This window comes from Eptatretus burgeri, chromosome 18 (assembly GCF_056783735.1).
Source record: "Eptatretus burgeri isolate ZD-2024b chromosome 18, Ebu_testis_v1, whole genome shotgun sequence".
Classification (NCBI taxonomy): domain Eukaryota; kingdom Metazoa; phylum Chordata; class Myxini; order Myxiniformes; family Myxinidae; genus Eptatretus; species Eptatretus burgeri.
This window is the reverse complement of record NC_140978.1, coordinates 43,345,846-43,364,389: the sequence shown is the minus strand read 5'-3', so window position 1 is coordinate 43,364,389 and position 18,544 is coordinate 43,345,846. Positions and strand designations below refer to the sequence as shown.

General features: G+C 47.3%; 1 protein-coding gene across 1 annotated transcript in view; it reads left to right on the top strand.

The window, feature by feature from the left end:
- Positions 1-18,544, top strand: part of PRMT9 (protein arginine methyltransferase 9) — a gene marked incomplete at its 5' end in the record, with an annotated part of 64,621 nt that overhangs the window by 31,405 nt on the left and 14,672 nt on the right. Inside the window, 6 exon segments of the mRNA XM_085864159.1 lie at positions 612-709; positions 834-922; positions 924-968; positions 9,414-9,588; positions 15,767-16,862; positions 17,159-17,312. Coding sequence (XP_085720285.1) covers positions 612-709; positions 834-922; positions 924-968; positions 9,414-9,588; positions 15,767-16,862; positions 17,159-17,312 — 1,657 coding nt within the window.

Here is an 18,544-nt window from a genome sequence, read left to right as displayed (position 1 = left end):
AGCTGAAGTGATCATGTGACTGGCGTTTTGTATATTCATGAAACACTTCTGCCTCCTTCCTCCGATTCGCTCGCACAAGGCTCGCAAAGATGCAGCTCGACAATCCCCCCCCCCCCCCGGGAAATGTCTAATGTGACACTTTGTGATTGTCAACAAAAAATTCAATTTTTTCCTCCCTTCGAATTAGACCGTGATTAATGATTCTCAATGGCTTTCAGAAAAAAAATATTTGTGTTTGGGTTCCCCTTTAGGTTCATGAAACTTACCTTTCAAAATAATGATGATAAACTTGATCCAATAATGCGATGGCGCTGATGATTGTGATGGCGACGGTAAAGACGAGATGGTGGTGATGATGGTGTTGGAGTGTTTGAGGGGTTATTATGTTAAAGGCCCATGTTAATTTGTTGAATAAATGTGGAAAATAGTTCTCCAACCCACGATTGTTCGAGCGCATTGACCGCAATCCGCAAACCTTGCCTCAATAAATTAATCGCGATAGAGTGAATCCGTGAAGGGAAACCCATGAATGGCAAGCCCCCCCGCCCCCCTGTATTTGATCAGCTGTGCTTTGGAGATGTGCACCATCTGGTTCACAACTGTGTGTGCAGGTTCTGCGTGCAGAACGTGTGCGGCTTGAAAGTTCCACCGAGTATGTACTTACAAAGCGTCGTCTGTGGAAAAGATATGTTTCTCGAAGAGTTTGGAGGTAAAGATAATGTAATGTCATAAATGTCTCGATCGTGGAGTTGAGCACTGGTTTTGGAGTGCAGCTGATAATGCTTCACAAACAGTGATGGTAATTTACACCCTCGTCATTCGTGTCTGGGTAGATGATGAAGATTGTGACATGGACAGCATGCGCTGGGAACCTTACACCACAGAGAGGCTGAGTCGTGTACCTGGAGGCTTTGTTCCGCTTCTTCCAGCCCACCGCAGCCCTCGTCGTAGACTTTAACAGCCCGACCGTGAGACGTTGAGAATCTCGATACAAGAAATATTTTTGTCATCTCTTCATAAACTTGGAGTCTTTTATTTATTTATTTTTTTCATTCAACCAGACATGTAACTTTTATTTTATTTTATATTTTTAATATACAATGGTGAGGCTCGAATAAGCGCTAACACACAGAATGTCTAACAAGGGGAGCAGGAGACAAGAGGGACGGGAGAGGGAAGCACATAACATTGGGGAATAGAGACAGGAGGAGATCTGGGAAGGGAGAGGGATGGAGTGGGGTACATAGGGTAAACAACATGGACATGACAGGGACTTTCAGGATGAAAAGCAGGGAATATGAAGGAGGTGGGTTTGGGGTAGATTAACGGGAGCAGAAAAGATCATGGTTTTTGATGGGGAAGGTAAGAGGTGGTGGTGAACTGCTGTTTTGAAGACCTGGAGGGAAGAATGGGATTGAAGAGAGTCCCTTGAATGGTTAACTAGCAATATTGAAGAGAGAGTGGGATTGAAGATTGCTGGTGGACCTTGAGTGCCCTGCAGAAATACTGGGGGACAGATCGCAGTCGGAGCAAAGGGGGTGGGGGCGAGTCCAGAGGGGAGAGCAGTATTCCATCAGGCTGCAGATGAAAGCTTTGTACGAAGTCAGGAGATCAGGTGTGCCAAGGAAGGGGTTTGCACAATGGAGGATGCCCAGTCAGTGACTGGCTTTCGAGGCCAGCTTGGAAACGTGGCTTTCCCAGGAAAGATCATGGCAGATAGTGAGATCCAGAAGCTTGAATGAAAGGACTTCTTCAAGAGGATTGTTGAGAAAGTAGATAGCAGTGGTTTTCCAGATGATCCTTTTGGAGAGATTGTGAGATTTGTCAGGGTTGAAAGACATGTTCCAAGTGTTGGAACAGCTTGTGATTTAACCAGATCTGCAGAGAGTGAAGAGGCTGCTGCTTGCCGATCTGAGGGATGAGATATGGTATGGCAGAGGTTGGAGCCATCAGCAAAGAGATAAAGAGGATTTTCCAGTGTCAGAAAGATCATTTATGTAAACCAGAAAAAGCGCAGGGCCCAGAACACTGCCTTGATGAACTCGAGCCTGGACAGGAAGAGGGGATGAAAGAATTCCAGTAAGGGCCACACATTGACTGTGACAGGAGAGGAAGTCTGTGAGTCATGAGTGGAGATTGCCTTGAATACCATAGGAAGAGAGTTTGGTGCTCAGAGCGGGGTGCCAGACCGTATCAAAAGCTCATGATATGTTTAGAGAGATGTCTCTGATCTCATGTCTGGCATTGAGGACCTCCATCCATTCTTAAGAAAGCAGGAGCAGCAAGTCCAGGGTCGAGTGACCTGGTCTGAAAACAAACTGATGATCAGAAATCAAGCCATTGGAGAAGAAGAAGGATTTAATGTTGGAATAGATGATGGATTCCATAACCTTGCTGATTGGGAGAAGGCTGATTGGTCTGTTGTTGCAGGGATCTGTTTTTGCACCTTTTATGCAGAGTGGTAATGTTTGCTGATTTCCAAGCAGATGGTAGATGACCTTGAGAAAATGAGAGGGTGAATAGAACATAGGGAGGGTGAGCCACAGCAGCAGAGCATGTTTCTAGGACACATGGGCCGGTACCGTCTGGACTGGTTGCAGAATCAGTCCAGGTTTGACAGCAAGCTCTCGACCTTGTCAGGAGAAAAGGACACAGAGCCCAGGAACAGCTGGGTGTGACTGGGTAAGGTGGGTACAGAAAGCGATGGGTTTGGGACATAAGATTTCGAAGCAAACACAGAGTTTAGGCATTCAGCCATTTCTCATGCAGTGTCAGGTGTGCAGCCATTTGAGGGAAGGGAGGGGTGAGATCACGGTCAGATCACTCGTCCTTCACGGTGAGATCATACACCAGTCCTTCTCGGAGAGATGGAGGGGGAACATACACCAGAGACAGACTTACCTCGATGCCACCAGGATTTGGAGGAGGGAGACAGGTTTGAGAGTTCAGACTTGCGATTAGAAAGATGTTTCCTGGCTCTCCTGAGGGTAGACATACACTTGTTCTGAGCTTTGTAGAAGGAACTGAGATTTCCTTCAGTTGGATTTGCCTTCCATGAGGTGAAGGCAAGTTGTTTCAGGACAACTGCCTCGCCACAAGCTTCAGTGTACCATGGGCAGGAGAAAGGGTAGGACAACTGAAGACAAGTTGGATAAGTCTGTGCATGAGAGATAGAGATTAGAGATAGAGGTAGCAAATTTCTTTGAAAAAATTCCCAGGATGAATTGATGATGGAGAAAGTGGAGATAGGAGACCATTCTGGAAGTTTGGCTGCTTGAAGTCCATGTCAGTCGGCCTGAGTGAAATGCCAGACTCAACGGTGCTGAGGTGGTTCTCTAATAACAGCCAGAGAGATATCTAATTTGACAAAATTGTGGTCAGATGACCTGATTGGAGCAGAGGAAGAACAGCGGGTATTTTCTGGGGAATTGGTCAAAATCTGGTCCAGAAGAGATGGGGGACCGTTGGTTGAGATCCAGGTTTGGAATTTGACAGATTGTGTCAGTCCCAATGAGTCGCAGAAGTCTTTTGCTGAAGTGCTATTGTGGGTGAGGGAGGTACCCACACCCAGCCAACTGGCATGATGACAATTGAAGTCATCACATATGAGGAAGAGAATGTTGTGATGAAAGGATAGTTGGTCCATGTTTTTGGCGAGCGAGATGTAAATGGAGTCATCACTGTTTAGTGGACAGTACAACACACATATGAACATGAGGTGGGAGTGGAGGGGAAGCCGGAGCCAGAGGTATTCCTGGGGGTGTGGGGAAGAGGGGGCAGTGCAGGAAAGTGAGGAATTTAATTTTTGATGAAGAGAGCAACTCCGCCACCAGGATGAGGGTCAGGTCTGTCATACCAGAGGAGGGAGAAACCAGGCAGAGATACTTTGGAGTCAGAGACATCTTGAAGGAGGAAAGTTTTTGTTAATCAGATTATATCTGGTTTGTCAGTGAAACCTTTATGGAAAGATCTGTCAGGTTGGAGTGAAGGCCCTGGATGTTTGAGGTCCACACTGTTAAAGAAGAGGGAGGGGGAGGCTTTACTTGCAGGGGAGTGAGGTGGTAGGAGAAGGGGGGTGGTAAGGAGAGTTTTTGACAGTGTAGTGGATTGCAGAAGAGTAAGGGAAGAGGGCTGGATGAGGAGGAGAAAAGGCTCCGTGGTGATGGGATGAGGCACATTGGAGAGTAATAAGAGAGGGGGGAGATGGAAGTTGAACACTAAAGGAGGTGGAGGGATGAGATGGAAGAGAGAGAGGGCAGGGGAAGGAGGCAGCTTTGTGGATGTGAGGTGGGGCAACTTTGAGGAGGGGGAGGGATGAGAAAGGAGTGTTGAGGAAGAAGGGTCGGGGGGAGTTTTTGTGAGAGGAGAGCTTTGAGGGGGAAGAGTGTAAAGGTTGCTTTGACAAGGAGAGGTGAGACGAAGGGGAGACGATGAGATCCGGCACGGCCAAAGGGGCAGGAGGGCGATGGGCGACGTGGGGAGAGAGCAGAGATGAGACTTGGTTGTGGTATGGTGAAGAATGGAGCAGGCAGGGGGCAGTATAAGATTTGAGGGGTTGGGAAGAGGGGGAGATGTGATGTGAGGATAGAAAGAGCATGTTTGAGATGTTGAGGAGTGCACTAATTAAGAGTGTGAGATATCTGTTGGGTTAGAATGGAGTCCACAGATGTTAGAACACCACAGTTTTGAACACCAGAGGAGGAGGTGATACAAAAGCAGAGGACAGTGAAGAGGTGCTAAGAACAGAGGTAGGATGAGGGGCAAGATGGGAGGAGTAAGGAGAGGGTAGATTTAAGCAGGTGGCATGAATTGGCACTGAAGTTGGAAAAAAGAACGATTGCTGGAACACGAACATGCATTGCAAACTGGGATTTTTCAAATTTTAAAGTCAGAGATATGGTTAAAGACATTATGTGAGGGATGAAATAAAGGAGAATTAAGACAATGGAGAAAAGAGACATTGTGACAGTGGAACGTTTTAGACATGGGATGAAGGAAGGGTCGAATTGAAAAGTCTTTTGAAGAAGAAGAAGAAGAGTAGGGAATTATGATACAATACAGAGAACCACATGTTCTCTGTATTGTATAGAACGAGGGTGGAGGGAAAAGTGATGAAAATATAAACTGACTGTAATAAGGGGAAAATACAAATGAACACGGTCATGCACATAGACGGGAAGACTGGTCGGCCTCAGGGAAACCTGATAAGACAAGGCCGACGGAAACTCACCAAATAGTACAAGTTTTGAAACAAAAGTGAACTAGGAACACACAGGAAACATTGAGGCAACAAGATATACGGTCAAAATGTGACAAACAACGAACCGAAACTTATCGATGAGAAAGTCGGCAGAGACCCCTGGAGAGAAGCAACCATCACTCAAAAAACAGAACCGGAAGTCCAACTCTGCGGTGATATTTAGAAATGTACGACGTTTGGTACTTGCTCGGAATGTAAAATTGCTTCAAGGTGCTTTGAAGGGTTATATTTAGTTTATAGAAGCACACTCGTTGAAAGATAATAGGTTGGGGAGGTTGGCACATATTGAAACGATAAGTCTGACATTTTGACATTGCCCAAGAGTTGCCTCGCAATGGAGCGAACATCGCTCGGCATCACGCACGAACAGATTATTTTGCCTGAACATTGCCTGATTATCTGTGCAAAGTGGAGTATGTTTTACCCTCCGAGCTGGCAATCTGAAATCCGCTTTCCTCACAATTCGGGGGAATGGTGGAGAGATTTGGTAAGAGTGCTGAAGCGATCAGGTCAGGTCAGAATAGATCTGTGACTTGCCACAGGTACCATGTAGACCTGTACGAACCTGTTCCTTGGTCGGGTTGTCGGTGACTGAACCGTCTCCCCCACAAAGTTTTTTTGGTGAGGAGAATATGATATGGACAACCAGCAGGATGAAGAACAAAACCTGTCAAAGGGTGGAGGAGCTCCTTGTGAGCCAATGGCTCTCCATATCTAGTGCCCAACTGTGTCTGTGGACGTACTGCTGCGGTTGGGTTACTGTTTATTAGTAGGTTGGTGGCAGGATTTGCACTCCGGCCACCGGAAAACCCTTCATTCCGCAAAACATTCCAAAAGCATAAAAAAAATCTGAAAACCAACTCCATGGGAGTACCTTCCTGTGCAGCTGCCCTTCGCAGGGCAGCTCACCGGATGACAGGATTGGGGTAATCTTCCCGGGTCAGATTGCGGTAGTGTGTGTCGGGGTGGTGCTGAGGTGTCCTCCACCAGACGGCAGTGTCCTTGGGTTAACCTGAGGTGGTCCCTCGAGGTGGGTGCCTGGAATGTCCTATCCCGAAAAGAGGATGATCACCTGTCTCTGTTATCATTGAGTTCAAGCATTTGTACATCGGGATTGCAGCTCTCTCTGAGGTTCGGAGACCGGATTGCGGTGAGATCATGGTGGGTGGTCACATCTACTATTGGTCTGGTCGCTCTGATGGTTACTATACCCAAGAGGTTGCTGTAGCCATGTCCAATAAGATGACTCCAATGATAATTGAGGTAACACCGGTCAAGAGTGTATTATGAGACTGAGGATTCGTCACTCCTTGGGTGTCATTTTCCTGGTCAATGTTGTCAGGAGAAAAGTCAATGTTGTCAGGCCAATTCCCTCGCTCCAACTGAGGCGAGTGATCTCACCGTGAAGGACGCATTCTATGCCACGCTCCAGTCTGTGGTTAATCAATGCCCTAGGCGAGATACTTTTCTCGTCTTGGGGGATTTTCAATGCATCGACTGGAACTGATAGGGATGGTTATGAGACATGTGTTGGTACCCATGGGTCTAGAACTGTGAACCAGAATAGCACTAAGTTCCTTGACTTTGCAAGAAGTCATGGATTTAGGGCGGCTGGTTCATGGTTTCAGCGCCCCCAGACTCATCGCTGGACTTGGTATTCCAACACCGACGGTGTGGCAAAGGAGATTGACCGTTTGCTCATTGATGGTCGCTGGAGGATGATCCATAACTGCAGGGTCGACCGGAGTGCTGTTCCTCAATACCGACCACAGGCTTGTTGGAGCAACTCTGAAGTGGCAGCTTAATTCGAGGAGAATGGTACCATCCCAGCCTACGCTGGATTTGGCAATCTCAAGGATGAGAGGGTAGCTGAGGAGTTTGGAACAGGCTGATTGGAGATTTCGGGAATGAGAGTGCTTTTGGAGATCCTGAAGAGTTGTGGAGTGCCTTCAAGACCACTGTCCTTGATTTTGCCCGTTGATGTCTTAGAACTCACCATAGGGCAAAGAAGAATTTTGTCTCTTAAGGGTCACTGGATACCATTGACCGGAGTGGCAGTGCCAGGCTGAATGGCAGAGCTCAGCTGTTCAGGGAGCTGAGGCGTAAGACTTTACGTCCACTAAGGGTGGACATGGAGGCCTATGTGCGAGGAATCTGTGAGGGGGTAGAGCATCATTTGTGGTTAAGTGATTCCCATCCTGCTTTTAGGGCAATTTGTGCATTGCGTTCCTCCAAGCCCGTCCCTCGGTTTACTTCAGTTAGAAAAGAGGGTGGTGGGCTCTTTGCAGAGGAGTCCAAAGTGAAGGCCCACTGGGCCGGTTACTTTGAGCGGCTGTAAAAGGCTGATCCACCAGCTGTCGAGTTTGATGTCGGGTGCTACAATCCTGATTGCTGACCCTTCAATCAACTGTGGTCCACCTTCGTTTGTGGAAACACAGGCTGCAGTGAACTGCTTGATATGGGGAAAAGCTCCTGGGATCTGTGGCATCTGGATCTGTTGAATCTGTTGTTGAATCTGGATCTGTTGAACTTCTCAAGGCTGGTGGAAATGCTGTATGCGTGTCGTTGCATGCAGTACTGTGCTCTGCCTGGACCACAGGGATCATCCCAACTGATTGGAGGAGGGGCCTTGTTGTCCCTTTCTGGAAAGGGAAGGGTGATCGCCAAGACTGCAACAACTACCAAGGGCTGCTCTCAAGTGCCTCAAGGTCTTTGCTCGGATAATTATTGATAGGGTTCACCACCATGTGCTTGAGCACCAGCGTCCAGAGCAGTCAGGCTTTACACCAGAGGTCAACGATTGACCGTATCCTTGCTCTTCGGGTCCTCACCAAATGCAGACGATAGTTTCGCAGGGGCTGCTTGCAGCCTATGTTGATCTCTGTAAAACGTTTGATTCAGTGAATCGGGATGCCCTCTGGAGAATTATTGGTCTTCATGGGGTCCCACCAAAACTGATCAATCTGAAGTCTGAACTACGCTCTGGTACTGAGAGTGCTGTGACATGTGGTGATACCATCTCTGACTTATTTCCAGTTGTTATTGGAGTTCTTCAGGGGGTGTCTACTGGCCCCCACACTTTTCAGCACTTTTTGGACTGGATTCTGGGGAGGATGTCGGAGAGATCAGGCTGCGGTGCATCGTTTGGGAATGTCAAGATCTCTGACCTTGATTTCACAGATGATGCAGTCATCTTTGCAGATACTCTGGATATCATCTTAGGGGCCTTCGAGGTGCTGAAAGAGGAGTCAGAACCGCTGGGATTATGGGTTTTCTGGGTTAAAACTAAGATTGAGGCTTTCAGTGATATCTTGGATGCTGCTATCTTGTCTGTATCTTTTTGTGGTGAGGATGTTGATGTCACGGAGAGATTCACTTACCTTGGCAGTGATAGTCATATCTCTGCTGGCTGTGAGCCAGAGGTCAACAGACATCTGGGTCGGGCCTGGGGAGTCATGGATTCACTGAATGGTGGGGTGTGACGCTGCCAGTACCTGTGCGGGAAGTCGAAAGTCTGAGTCTTCAGGTCCTTGGTGTTTCCAGTCTTGCTATTTGGATGGGAGACTTGGACTCTGACCAGGGATCTGAGACAGAGACGTAATTCCTTTGGTACCAGGTCTCTTCGGAGAATCCTTTGCTATTGCTGGTCTTTGTGTCCAATGAGCGGTTGCTGAGAGAGACTCAAATGAGATTTGTTACCTGCATAGACTTAATTTAATGAGCGTCAGCTGCGGCTGTATGGACATGTGGCTCGTTTTCCTGACGCTGATCCTGCTCTCCAGATTCTCTCAGCGAGGGAACCTCGTGAGTGGAGGAGGCCAATGAGCCGACCACGTGCCTCGTTGCAGCAGGTTGATTTGCATCTCAAGGAGATGGGGATGGGCCAGGCATCTGCCTGGGGGATGGCCAGACGGAGGCCCCTGAAGTACCAGCGGAAAGTGGACGTAGCGACAACGTCGCTCCGGCGCATGCTCCTATACCTGACCTGACCTGACCTGACCCTGCTGAAGTGCAATGGTTTTGGATGTGAGGCTTGTGAAGCTGAAAGAAGGTGGTCATGAGCTCCATGACCTTTGACTAAAATAATAATTTGATTATGGGAATGAAGGAAGTGGACCTTCGTTATAACTTTTCTTCAATTGTTGCTGTGCAGGATTTGGCCGGACTGTTGTCCCGTGCCCCCTGGCACAGACTCGTGCAAGTGGAGCGTTCGGGAACCTTGGATGTCCTGGCAACCTGGTTCAACCTGCAGCTTGATGACAAGTTTTCTTTGTCCACCGAGCCCGGGACCAACACTTGTTGGGATCAAGCGATCTTTCCTGTACATGGTGAGCTTCTAAGTGACCTCAACTCTGTACACTATTTACCAGATGTCTATTCCAGGTGAAAATCTTCACTTGTTTATCCAACCAAAATCTCCTGCCTTGCATAACCAACCAGACGCAGCATCTGGCCCAACAAACTAACCACTTTATCAAGTCTATATCAAGCATAATGGTAGTAGAAATGCCTCCCCCTTGGAAACAAAACCAATGGCTGTGTCTGTCTAGTTGCAGAAAGTGCGGAACAACCATTAAGACGCTCCTGGTTCAACTGTCGTTGACAACTCAGCTTCTGCTGATATATTTTATGGAGTTATTTTTGGTTTTTATTTTAACTTCCTGCTGGCACACAACTGTAATAACGTTATCGCATTAATAATGCAATAGTTTGAAAGGTAAGACCAACATTGGTGGATCCAATATACTCAAATTATTGTTAGAATCACTCACGTATAAGGGGGATTGAACCAGGAAGCTTCAGTGTTTGAGGCATGTTGAGATTATGGCACATACTGAGATGGGATCCGCAGCATATTGTTATGGCCAGAGGTTCGAGGTTCGACACGATGGGAAGTGCTCAAGTTCCTCCCGAACACCCGGTCACCAGGCCCATCCGCACCTCGGCGGGTTGCTAATCAACCATGAACCACCAATCCTGGCGGGTTATCACGACTTTGTGTGTTGCCTTACCTTTGGATGACATTATCGTGGTGGGCTTTTTCCCTCAATGCATACGTGTCTCATCTTACCTGATCAGGTTCAGCCGAGCAGAGCTGCCAAGAACATACTGGCTAATATGTGGAGCCAATCAGTGGGGTAGAACTTCCTGGCTAACACGACATGTGGATTATACTGGACCAATGGAGGTACAGTTTTACGCCTCAACACTGTATACCTCAGCTCTTCCATTAAGCCTGGGCCTGCCACTCTGGTCATTGGTATCCAGTGTCCCTTGGGAGACAATGTTCTTCTTCGTTTGACAGTGGGTTCCAAGACATGCACTGGAAGCATCAAGGATGGTGGTCTTGAAGGTACCTCGCTACTCTTCAGGATTCCCCAAAACACCCAGACCCCCCCCCCAAATCCCAATTCCACCTGGTTGCAAACTCCTCAGCTGCCCTCATCGATTGAGCTTGCCAACATCCAGCCTCCGCTGGGATGGTACCATTCTCCTGGATTTGAGCTGAAATTTCAGAGTTGCAACAACAAGCCTGTGGTCGGTATTCAGGAACTTAGCACTCCAGAAGACCCTGCAGTTCTAGATCATCCTCCAGTGACCAACGAGCACATGGTCAATCTCCTTTGCCACACCACCAGCCTTGGAATACCAAGTCCAGCGATGAGGCTGTGGGTGCTGAAATCATGAACCAGCCACCCTAAGTGCATGACTTCTTGCAAAGTCAAGGAACATGGTGCTGTTCTGGTTCACAGTTTCAGACCCATGGGGACCAACACATGTCTCTTAACCATCCCTATCAGAGCCACTCGATGCATTGAGATCCTCCAAGACTTGAAGAGTATCATGCCTGCGGAACTAATCAATCATAGACTCGAGCGCGACATTGAATGCCTCCTTCACAGTGAGATCACTCGCCTCAGTCAGAGCATATACAGCAGTGGTTCCCAACCTGTGGTACGCGAAGGCCTTCCAGGTGGTTCGCGCGCACTTTCGGGCTCAACGTTAAAAAAAAATGATTTGGCCTGATACATCTGGGAACCCTGACACACACAGCAAAGACGAAGCACAAGGAATGCTCTCCTATGAACTTCTGGGTGACCATGGCCTCCTCGTACCCGATATTAGCCCGTCACGCTGTTCCCCAGCTACTGATTTTCCCCTCTACGTGGGAGTGCGAGCAGGGGTTCTCAGCCATGATGACCATCAAGTCAAAGAGCCGGAACCGTCTTGCTGCGCCCGGGCATGATTTCCGATGTGCTGTGAGCAAAGTTATGCCCCGCATCGACCAGTTGGTGGAGAAGAAACAGATGCAGCCCTTGCATTAAATTTTGTTCTTTGTTGACAGTTAGTTCATTTGTGTGTTCTACTTGTGAATAAATTGATATCTTATCGAATTGAGTTTTTCTGCAACCAGGTGGTACGCGCGAACGGTATGGGAACTCCAAGTGGTACTTGATCAGAAAAAGGTTTGGAACCACTGATACACAGAGACCATGACACCAAAGGAGTGACTATTCCTCAGTCTCGTAATATGCTCATTGATCAGAGTTACCTCAGTTATAATGCGAGTCAGCTTATTGGACACGTCTCCAGCAACTCATTGGTTATGGTAACCATCAGAGCGACCAGTCCAGTAGTTGGTGTAACCACCTGCCATGATGATGACACTATCCGGTCTCTGAGCCTCAGAGAGTGCTGCAATACTGATGTTCAAACGCTGCCGCTCAGATGATAGCAGAGATGGGTGATCATCCTCTCTTTGGGATAGGACATTCCAGGCACCCACCTGAAGTAACCACCTCAGGTTAACCCGAGGAAACCACCGTCTGGTGGATGACACCTCAGCACCACTCCGACACACACTACCACGATCCGACTGAGGCAGGTTACCCTGTGCTTTTCCTCCTATCATCAAATAATGGGGATCCCCAAGGCTTTGCTCCAATCCTGTCATCCGGTGAGCTGTCCTGCGAAGGACAGCTGCATCGGACATACTCCCACAGAGTGGGTTTTCAGTCTTCTTTGTGCTTTTTATATGTTTTATGGAATGAAGTGCCTTCCGGTGGCCAGAGTGCAAATCCTGCCACCAACCTCCGAGATAAAGGTAACCCAACTGCAGGACGATGTCCGCAGATTCAGTTGGGCACCAGATATGGATGGCCGTTGACTCACAAGGAGCTCCTCCATCTCGACTTGAACCCCAATTTTTCTGCTTCATTCTCATACACACTTAATCAAACCATGTCACCACCACAGGCGGCAATAAAAACCTGACACAGAGTGGTTGTGGAGGAGTTTGCACACCATCGAGTTGGTGTTCGGATCTGGAAACATTAAATCCATCATCGCTTCAGACATTAAATCCTTCCTCTTCTCCAATGGCTTGATTTCCGATCATCAATTTGGTTTCAGATCAGGTCACTCTACCCTGGATATGCTGCTTCTGCTCTCCCAACAATGGATGGAGGTCCTCAACGCCGGACATGAAATCAGAGCCATATCCCGAGACATATCACATGCTTTTGACACGGTCTGGCACCCTGCCCTGCTCACCAAACTCTCTTCCCATGGTATCCAAGGCCATCTCCACTCATGACTCACAGACTTCCTCTCCTGTTGCAGCCAACGTGTGGCTCTAAATGGAGTTCTCTCATCCCCTCTTCCTGTCCAGGCTGGAGTTCCTCAAGGTAGTGTTCTGGGCCCTGTTCTTTTCTGGTCTTCATAAATGATCTCTCCAACTCGCTGGAAAAGCCTCTGTATCTCTTTGCTGATGACTCCACCCTCTGCCGTACCATCGGTCATCCCTCAGACCGGCACGCAGCAGCTTCTTCGCTCACTGCAGATCTGGGTAAAATCACAAACTGTTCCAACACGTGGAACATGTCTTTCAATCCGGACAAATCTCACACTCTCACCCTGTCTCTCCGAAAGGACTGTTTAGAACACCCCCTTCCCCCATTTACTGCTTTCTCTTCCGGAAGAAGTCCTTTCATTCAAGCTTCTCGGTCTCACTATCTGCCATGATATTTATTGGGAAAGCCACATTTCCAACCTGGCCTCCAAAGCCAGTCACCGACTGGGAATCCTCCGTCGTGCAAAATCTTTCCTCGGCCCACCTGAGCTCCTGAGCATGTACAAAGCTTTCGTCCGCAGCCTGATGGAGTACTGCTCTCCTCAATGGGCTTGTGTTCCCGCCTCTCACCTTTCTCGGCTTCACGCTGTGGAAACCAAGGCATTTAGGATCATTCGTATCTCCCACGTTGAGGCTGAGTCTTTGGGCCCCTCACTCTCTCATCGCAGGCAGGTTGGTGGGCTTTCTGTCATCTTCCGTCTCCTCTCTGGTCTCGCCCCCCCCCCTTTGTCTGCAATATGTCCCCACCATATTTCCGCAGGGCGCTTAAAGTCCGCCAACAACCCCCTTCTGATAAAACTACCAAAATCATGAATCGCTGCTCACCTTCAATCTTACTTTCCTCTTTTTCTCCACCTGTGGAATAAACTCCCTCACTCTTTTCAATCCCATTCTTCCCTCCAGGCCTTCAAAACAGCCGTTCACCACCATCTCTTATCGTCCTCCATCCAAATCCTCGATCTTTTCTACCCCCGATAATCCACCCAAGCCCACCTCCTTCAAATCCTTTGCTTTCCTTCCTGAAAGTCCCTGCAATGTCCATTTTGTATACCCCGTGTTCCCCGCCCCATCCCTCTCCCTTCCACAGATCTCCTAATGTCTTTGTTCCCCACTGTTTTGTCCTTCCCTCTCCCACCCCTCTTGTCTCATGCCCCCCCCTTTTGTTGTGCGTTGTGTGTTAGCTCTCATACGAGCTTCGGCAATGTATACAAAAAAAAAACTTCAGAGTTCCTTGTCTCGATGGGAGAACCTGCCAGAAGGCCAACATTCTCTGCAGCACTTCACAAGCTAGGCTTTATGGGAAAGTGGCTAGATGGATGCCACTCCTGTGAAAAATGCACATGATAGCACACCTGGAGTTTGCAAAAAGGTACGTGAAAGACTGAGAGAATGAGGCAAAATATTCTGTGATCTGATGAGATGAAAATTGAACTCTTTGGCCTGAATGCAAAGCATTACGTCTGGCAGAAACCGAACACAACTCATCACCCATCTAACACCATCCCTACCGTGAAGCATGGTAGTGGCAGCATCATGGTGTGGGGATGCTTTTCAGTGGCAGGGACTGGAAGACTTGTCAAGATGGAGAGAACAATGAATGGAGCCAAATACAGGAAAGTCCTTGAGGAGAACCTGCTTCAGAGTGCAAAAGACCTTAGACTGTGGTGAAGATTTACGTTCCAACAGGACAATGACCCCAAACATACAGCCAAAGCAACACTGGAATGGCTTCAGAACAAGAACGTGAAAGTCCTTGAGTGGCCCAGCTGAAGCCCAGACTTGAATCCCATTGATAATCTGTGGAAAGACTTGAAGATTGCTGCTCATCGACGTTCCCCATATAGTTCGACAGAGCTTTTAACAAATCTGCAAGGAAGAATGGGAGAAAAATCCCCAAATCTAGATGTCCAAAGCTGATACAGACATACCCAAGAACACTCAAGGCTGTAATCGCTGCCAAAGGCACTTCGACAAAGTATTGACCCAGGGGGTTGAATACTTATTGACGCAGGACATTTCATTCTCAATTAATTTGTAAAGATTTCTAAAAACATGTTTTCACTTTGTCATCAATGGGGTATTTTGTGTCGATCGGTAACAGACACTATTAATTTATCCATTTTAAATGCAGATTGTAACTCAACAAAATGTGACAAGAGTTGAGGGGTGTGAATACTTTCTGAAGGCGCACTGTACACGTGCGCATTAAACATTCGCAGGACTATCCTCATCCAAATACTTTGAATATCGTCTTCTGGTATATTCTCTGAATATCGTTAACCGACATGGCAACATTTTTAGTAATAGTTTTAATTTTCCACGTTATTGTGTGTGCGGTCGTGGAACTCTGTCGTCCGGCCCGGCCAGAATGGATACACCCCCTCAAATTCAAACTCACAATAAAACCTCTGACTGTTGTTGCCCTGTGATACCTCAGCATCTCTTTTTACCACACCCTTACCTTTAGATACTTCTGATTGAGTTTTTGTAGTTTGTACTTTTTGTGACGTGTTTTGTGCACTCACTTTTTTCCCTTTAACTTCTATGTTTTTAAACGTGGATTTTTCTTTGGATATCACAAGAAAGTATAGATTATGATGCAAATGATGAACCGATTAGATTTCGGCATCAAGAGGTCAGAGGTCATGTCAGGAAAAATGTGACGCATGAGAACAGCTAAAGGGATTTAAATCAAACTTGGTACAAGTATGGATGATGATGTAATAATTTGCGTGGAGGCATATCGGTTGACTTCGCGATGTCGAATTATGTCGAGCCCGTTGTTATTTTTTTAATGGTAATGAGTCGAGTGTGATTTAAGAATCAGGGCTCAGTACATTTCATATATTTTCTTTTTCTACTCTTCCATCCAGGCCCACAAATGTGTGTGCACGCAGGTGACTCCTTGCACATAGCCATGTCATGCCCGGATGGTTACCTGCAGGTGACGTGTGAGGGGATAACACCACCTGAGAAAACTTCCCAATGTTTTGATGGTGACCCCAATTCGTTCTCCACTCTCACTTCGACGTTGCCACCGACGGTGGTCTCCATGCCTCAGAGTCCGGTCGACTTTACCGTGTTCTTACAGCCGTGGGAGCTCCAACGTCTCAACGATGTTGAATTTTGGGAATGTGCCAACCTTGCTGTGGAGGACATTTTTGGAGAGAGGAGGCGAGGATGTGTGAATGGGAAGCACTCACCAGTGGTACTTGATCTTACTGAGGGACTCTCACTTTTGCCCCTACTGATGGTTCGTTGTAGGGGATGCGTAGTGTCTGCATACCCGAGTCGACAAGATTCCTTGGAGGCCGTTTTGAAACTGGCGAAGGCCAATGGCTTGCCGACAAGCAGCCTGCGTTTTTTGGACATGTTGGACATGGATGAAAGACTATTCGGAATTAATATTTCTGCCAGTTCCAGGAAAATAGAGAGGTTGATGAATTTAAACTCTTTGCAAGGTTTCATGGAGCTCGACCAGAAAAATGACTTAAACTTGCAGGGTATGGAAGATGTCTCACCTTCAGCAACTCTCGACAGTCATGCTTTAACACAAGACGGTAGTTCAGAAGTACACGGATCTCCACTGAGTGCAAACCTTGATCTAGAAGTTGTTTCATCAAATCAACGGCCAGTGAATTGCGAAGCCTTTTCTGGTGGTTGCAATCCGAAACACGGGGTGCAAGTGTACAACACTCCGGTAAATCGAAGAACCGAACCTATTGCTCCCAATTACACACAGAATCCTGACTTTAATTGGCAGGACCGAGGGAACGCAAGTTCAGCTGCTGGTGAATGCGACGATCCAACGGAGTTTGTGCCGCCAGGCAATCCTATCCATGAAAATGGTGATGTAGCACAAGGAAGCAGAGAGAGAATACAGGACCTCTGGGATGTTGTCGTACTCGATGCTGTGGAACCTTGTGGAATTATTCGGGAGGGCATTCTACAGAAAGCCATCATAGCTCGGTGCGAATCCTACCTACATTATGTAGTCGTTGATATTATCATTAACCTTAGACATGGCTTTGTTTTCTGAACCACATGAACACACAGAAGTGAAAAGTATGTAGTTGCTGCCAAAGGTTTTTGAAGAATGAGGTGTTATTTTAAAATGCACTTTTGCTATAACAATGAATGACATGAGAAGTTACCAAAACTGTTTTGAGAATCCAAATGCAAAATCGGTTTCTTGTAGGAGAGCCATTTACTGTAACTCGTATGCTTGATCGGTTGTTCTCCATGTGAGGTCTTCCATGTCGCAGGAGCATGTTGAAGCCCGGAGGGCGAATCTTCCCTCACTGCATTGTGGTCATGGGTCAACTCATCCAGTCAGAGGCCCTGGAGCAGCAGGGGTCCGTGCAGGGCAAGAATCCGACACTGGGGTACAATATTGCCCCTTTTGTCAACCTTTATGCGGTGAGATGTGGGGATTTGAGAATAATATAAGGATTGGGGGTTTGGTGGGTGGGGGGGGGCGTTAATTTTTTATAATAAAATAACTACACACCACACAACCGTTTGTAAATGCCATATCCTGCTAAATTGAGTCATTCAAATGGTTTAAAGGAGTTGTTGCAAACTTCAAGAATTAATTAAAAACAGATAGAGGATAAGAATGTGGGAGTTAATTGGGAAAGAAATTGACATAACAATGGATAACCATTTTGCTTGGAGAGAAAAACAGTTTCACAGATTGAAGAAGAAAATTACAGAAATAACAGAGCAGCCAGCTGCAAGTGAACAGGCAGGACCTACCTGGGGTGGCACGATCAGAATGATTGTGGAAAGGCACAACTGGCTGTCAGAGCAGCTGGATAAAGTAAAACTTTAAGAAGAAGAGGTCACCGATCTGTTTTTTTGGTTCCAAAGGAAGGATCTTAATGTCCTTTGGTGGCTTTCTGGTGAGGAGGATGACAATGCCAATGGTTTTGAATTTCACTCATGGAAGTGTGTTGCTGCTTGCAAGTGTATATTACAATGACAAGTTGAGTTACAGATCCACACAGAAGGTTGTCATTGGTTCCCATCATGTCCAGCCTTTTTGGCTGCTGTTTGCATCATTGGTAAGGGGCGCAGCTGTGCCCCCTGATGCAGCGCCCCTATTACCAGTACACTGGTGCTCATTTCGCCGACCTCGGAAAGATGACAGGCTGAGTCAACCCGCCGGTGTTAATTCAGCAGTCAACGATGCTCGAACTCAGGACCCTAGGATCCCAAGCCACCACCCTAACCGCGAAGCCAGCACCAAGCTTGAGTCATTGGTAGAGGGAGAGGATCTTCATTAAAAGATCCGATTCTTGGAATTTGACTCGTTCCTTAAATGAAAAACAAATCTTATCCCATTTCTATAACAACCACGAAACACGTCCAGCCATCTTCGGCAACCTTTCTACATCGCTTCAAATTCCCTCGTCTCGATGCGCGATACAATTCCTCAACAGAGCACGATTTTGAGCTTGCTTTGGAAGCTAGACGCTGGTGCGATGCCACGAAGTCTTGGTTGGTACCTCTGTGCTCATCACAAGCAATAACGATGTTATGTCCAAGGGAGTATATGGTTCTCCTTTGTGGGAAGAGTATCTCACATCCCCACCTCGCACTTCCTGCAGCATGAAGGACAAGGTCCTAAGAATGATTGGCATTTTCTG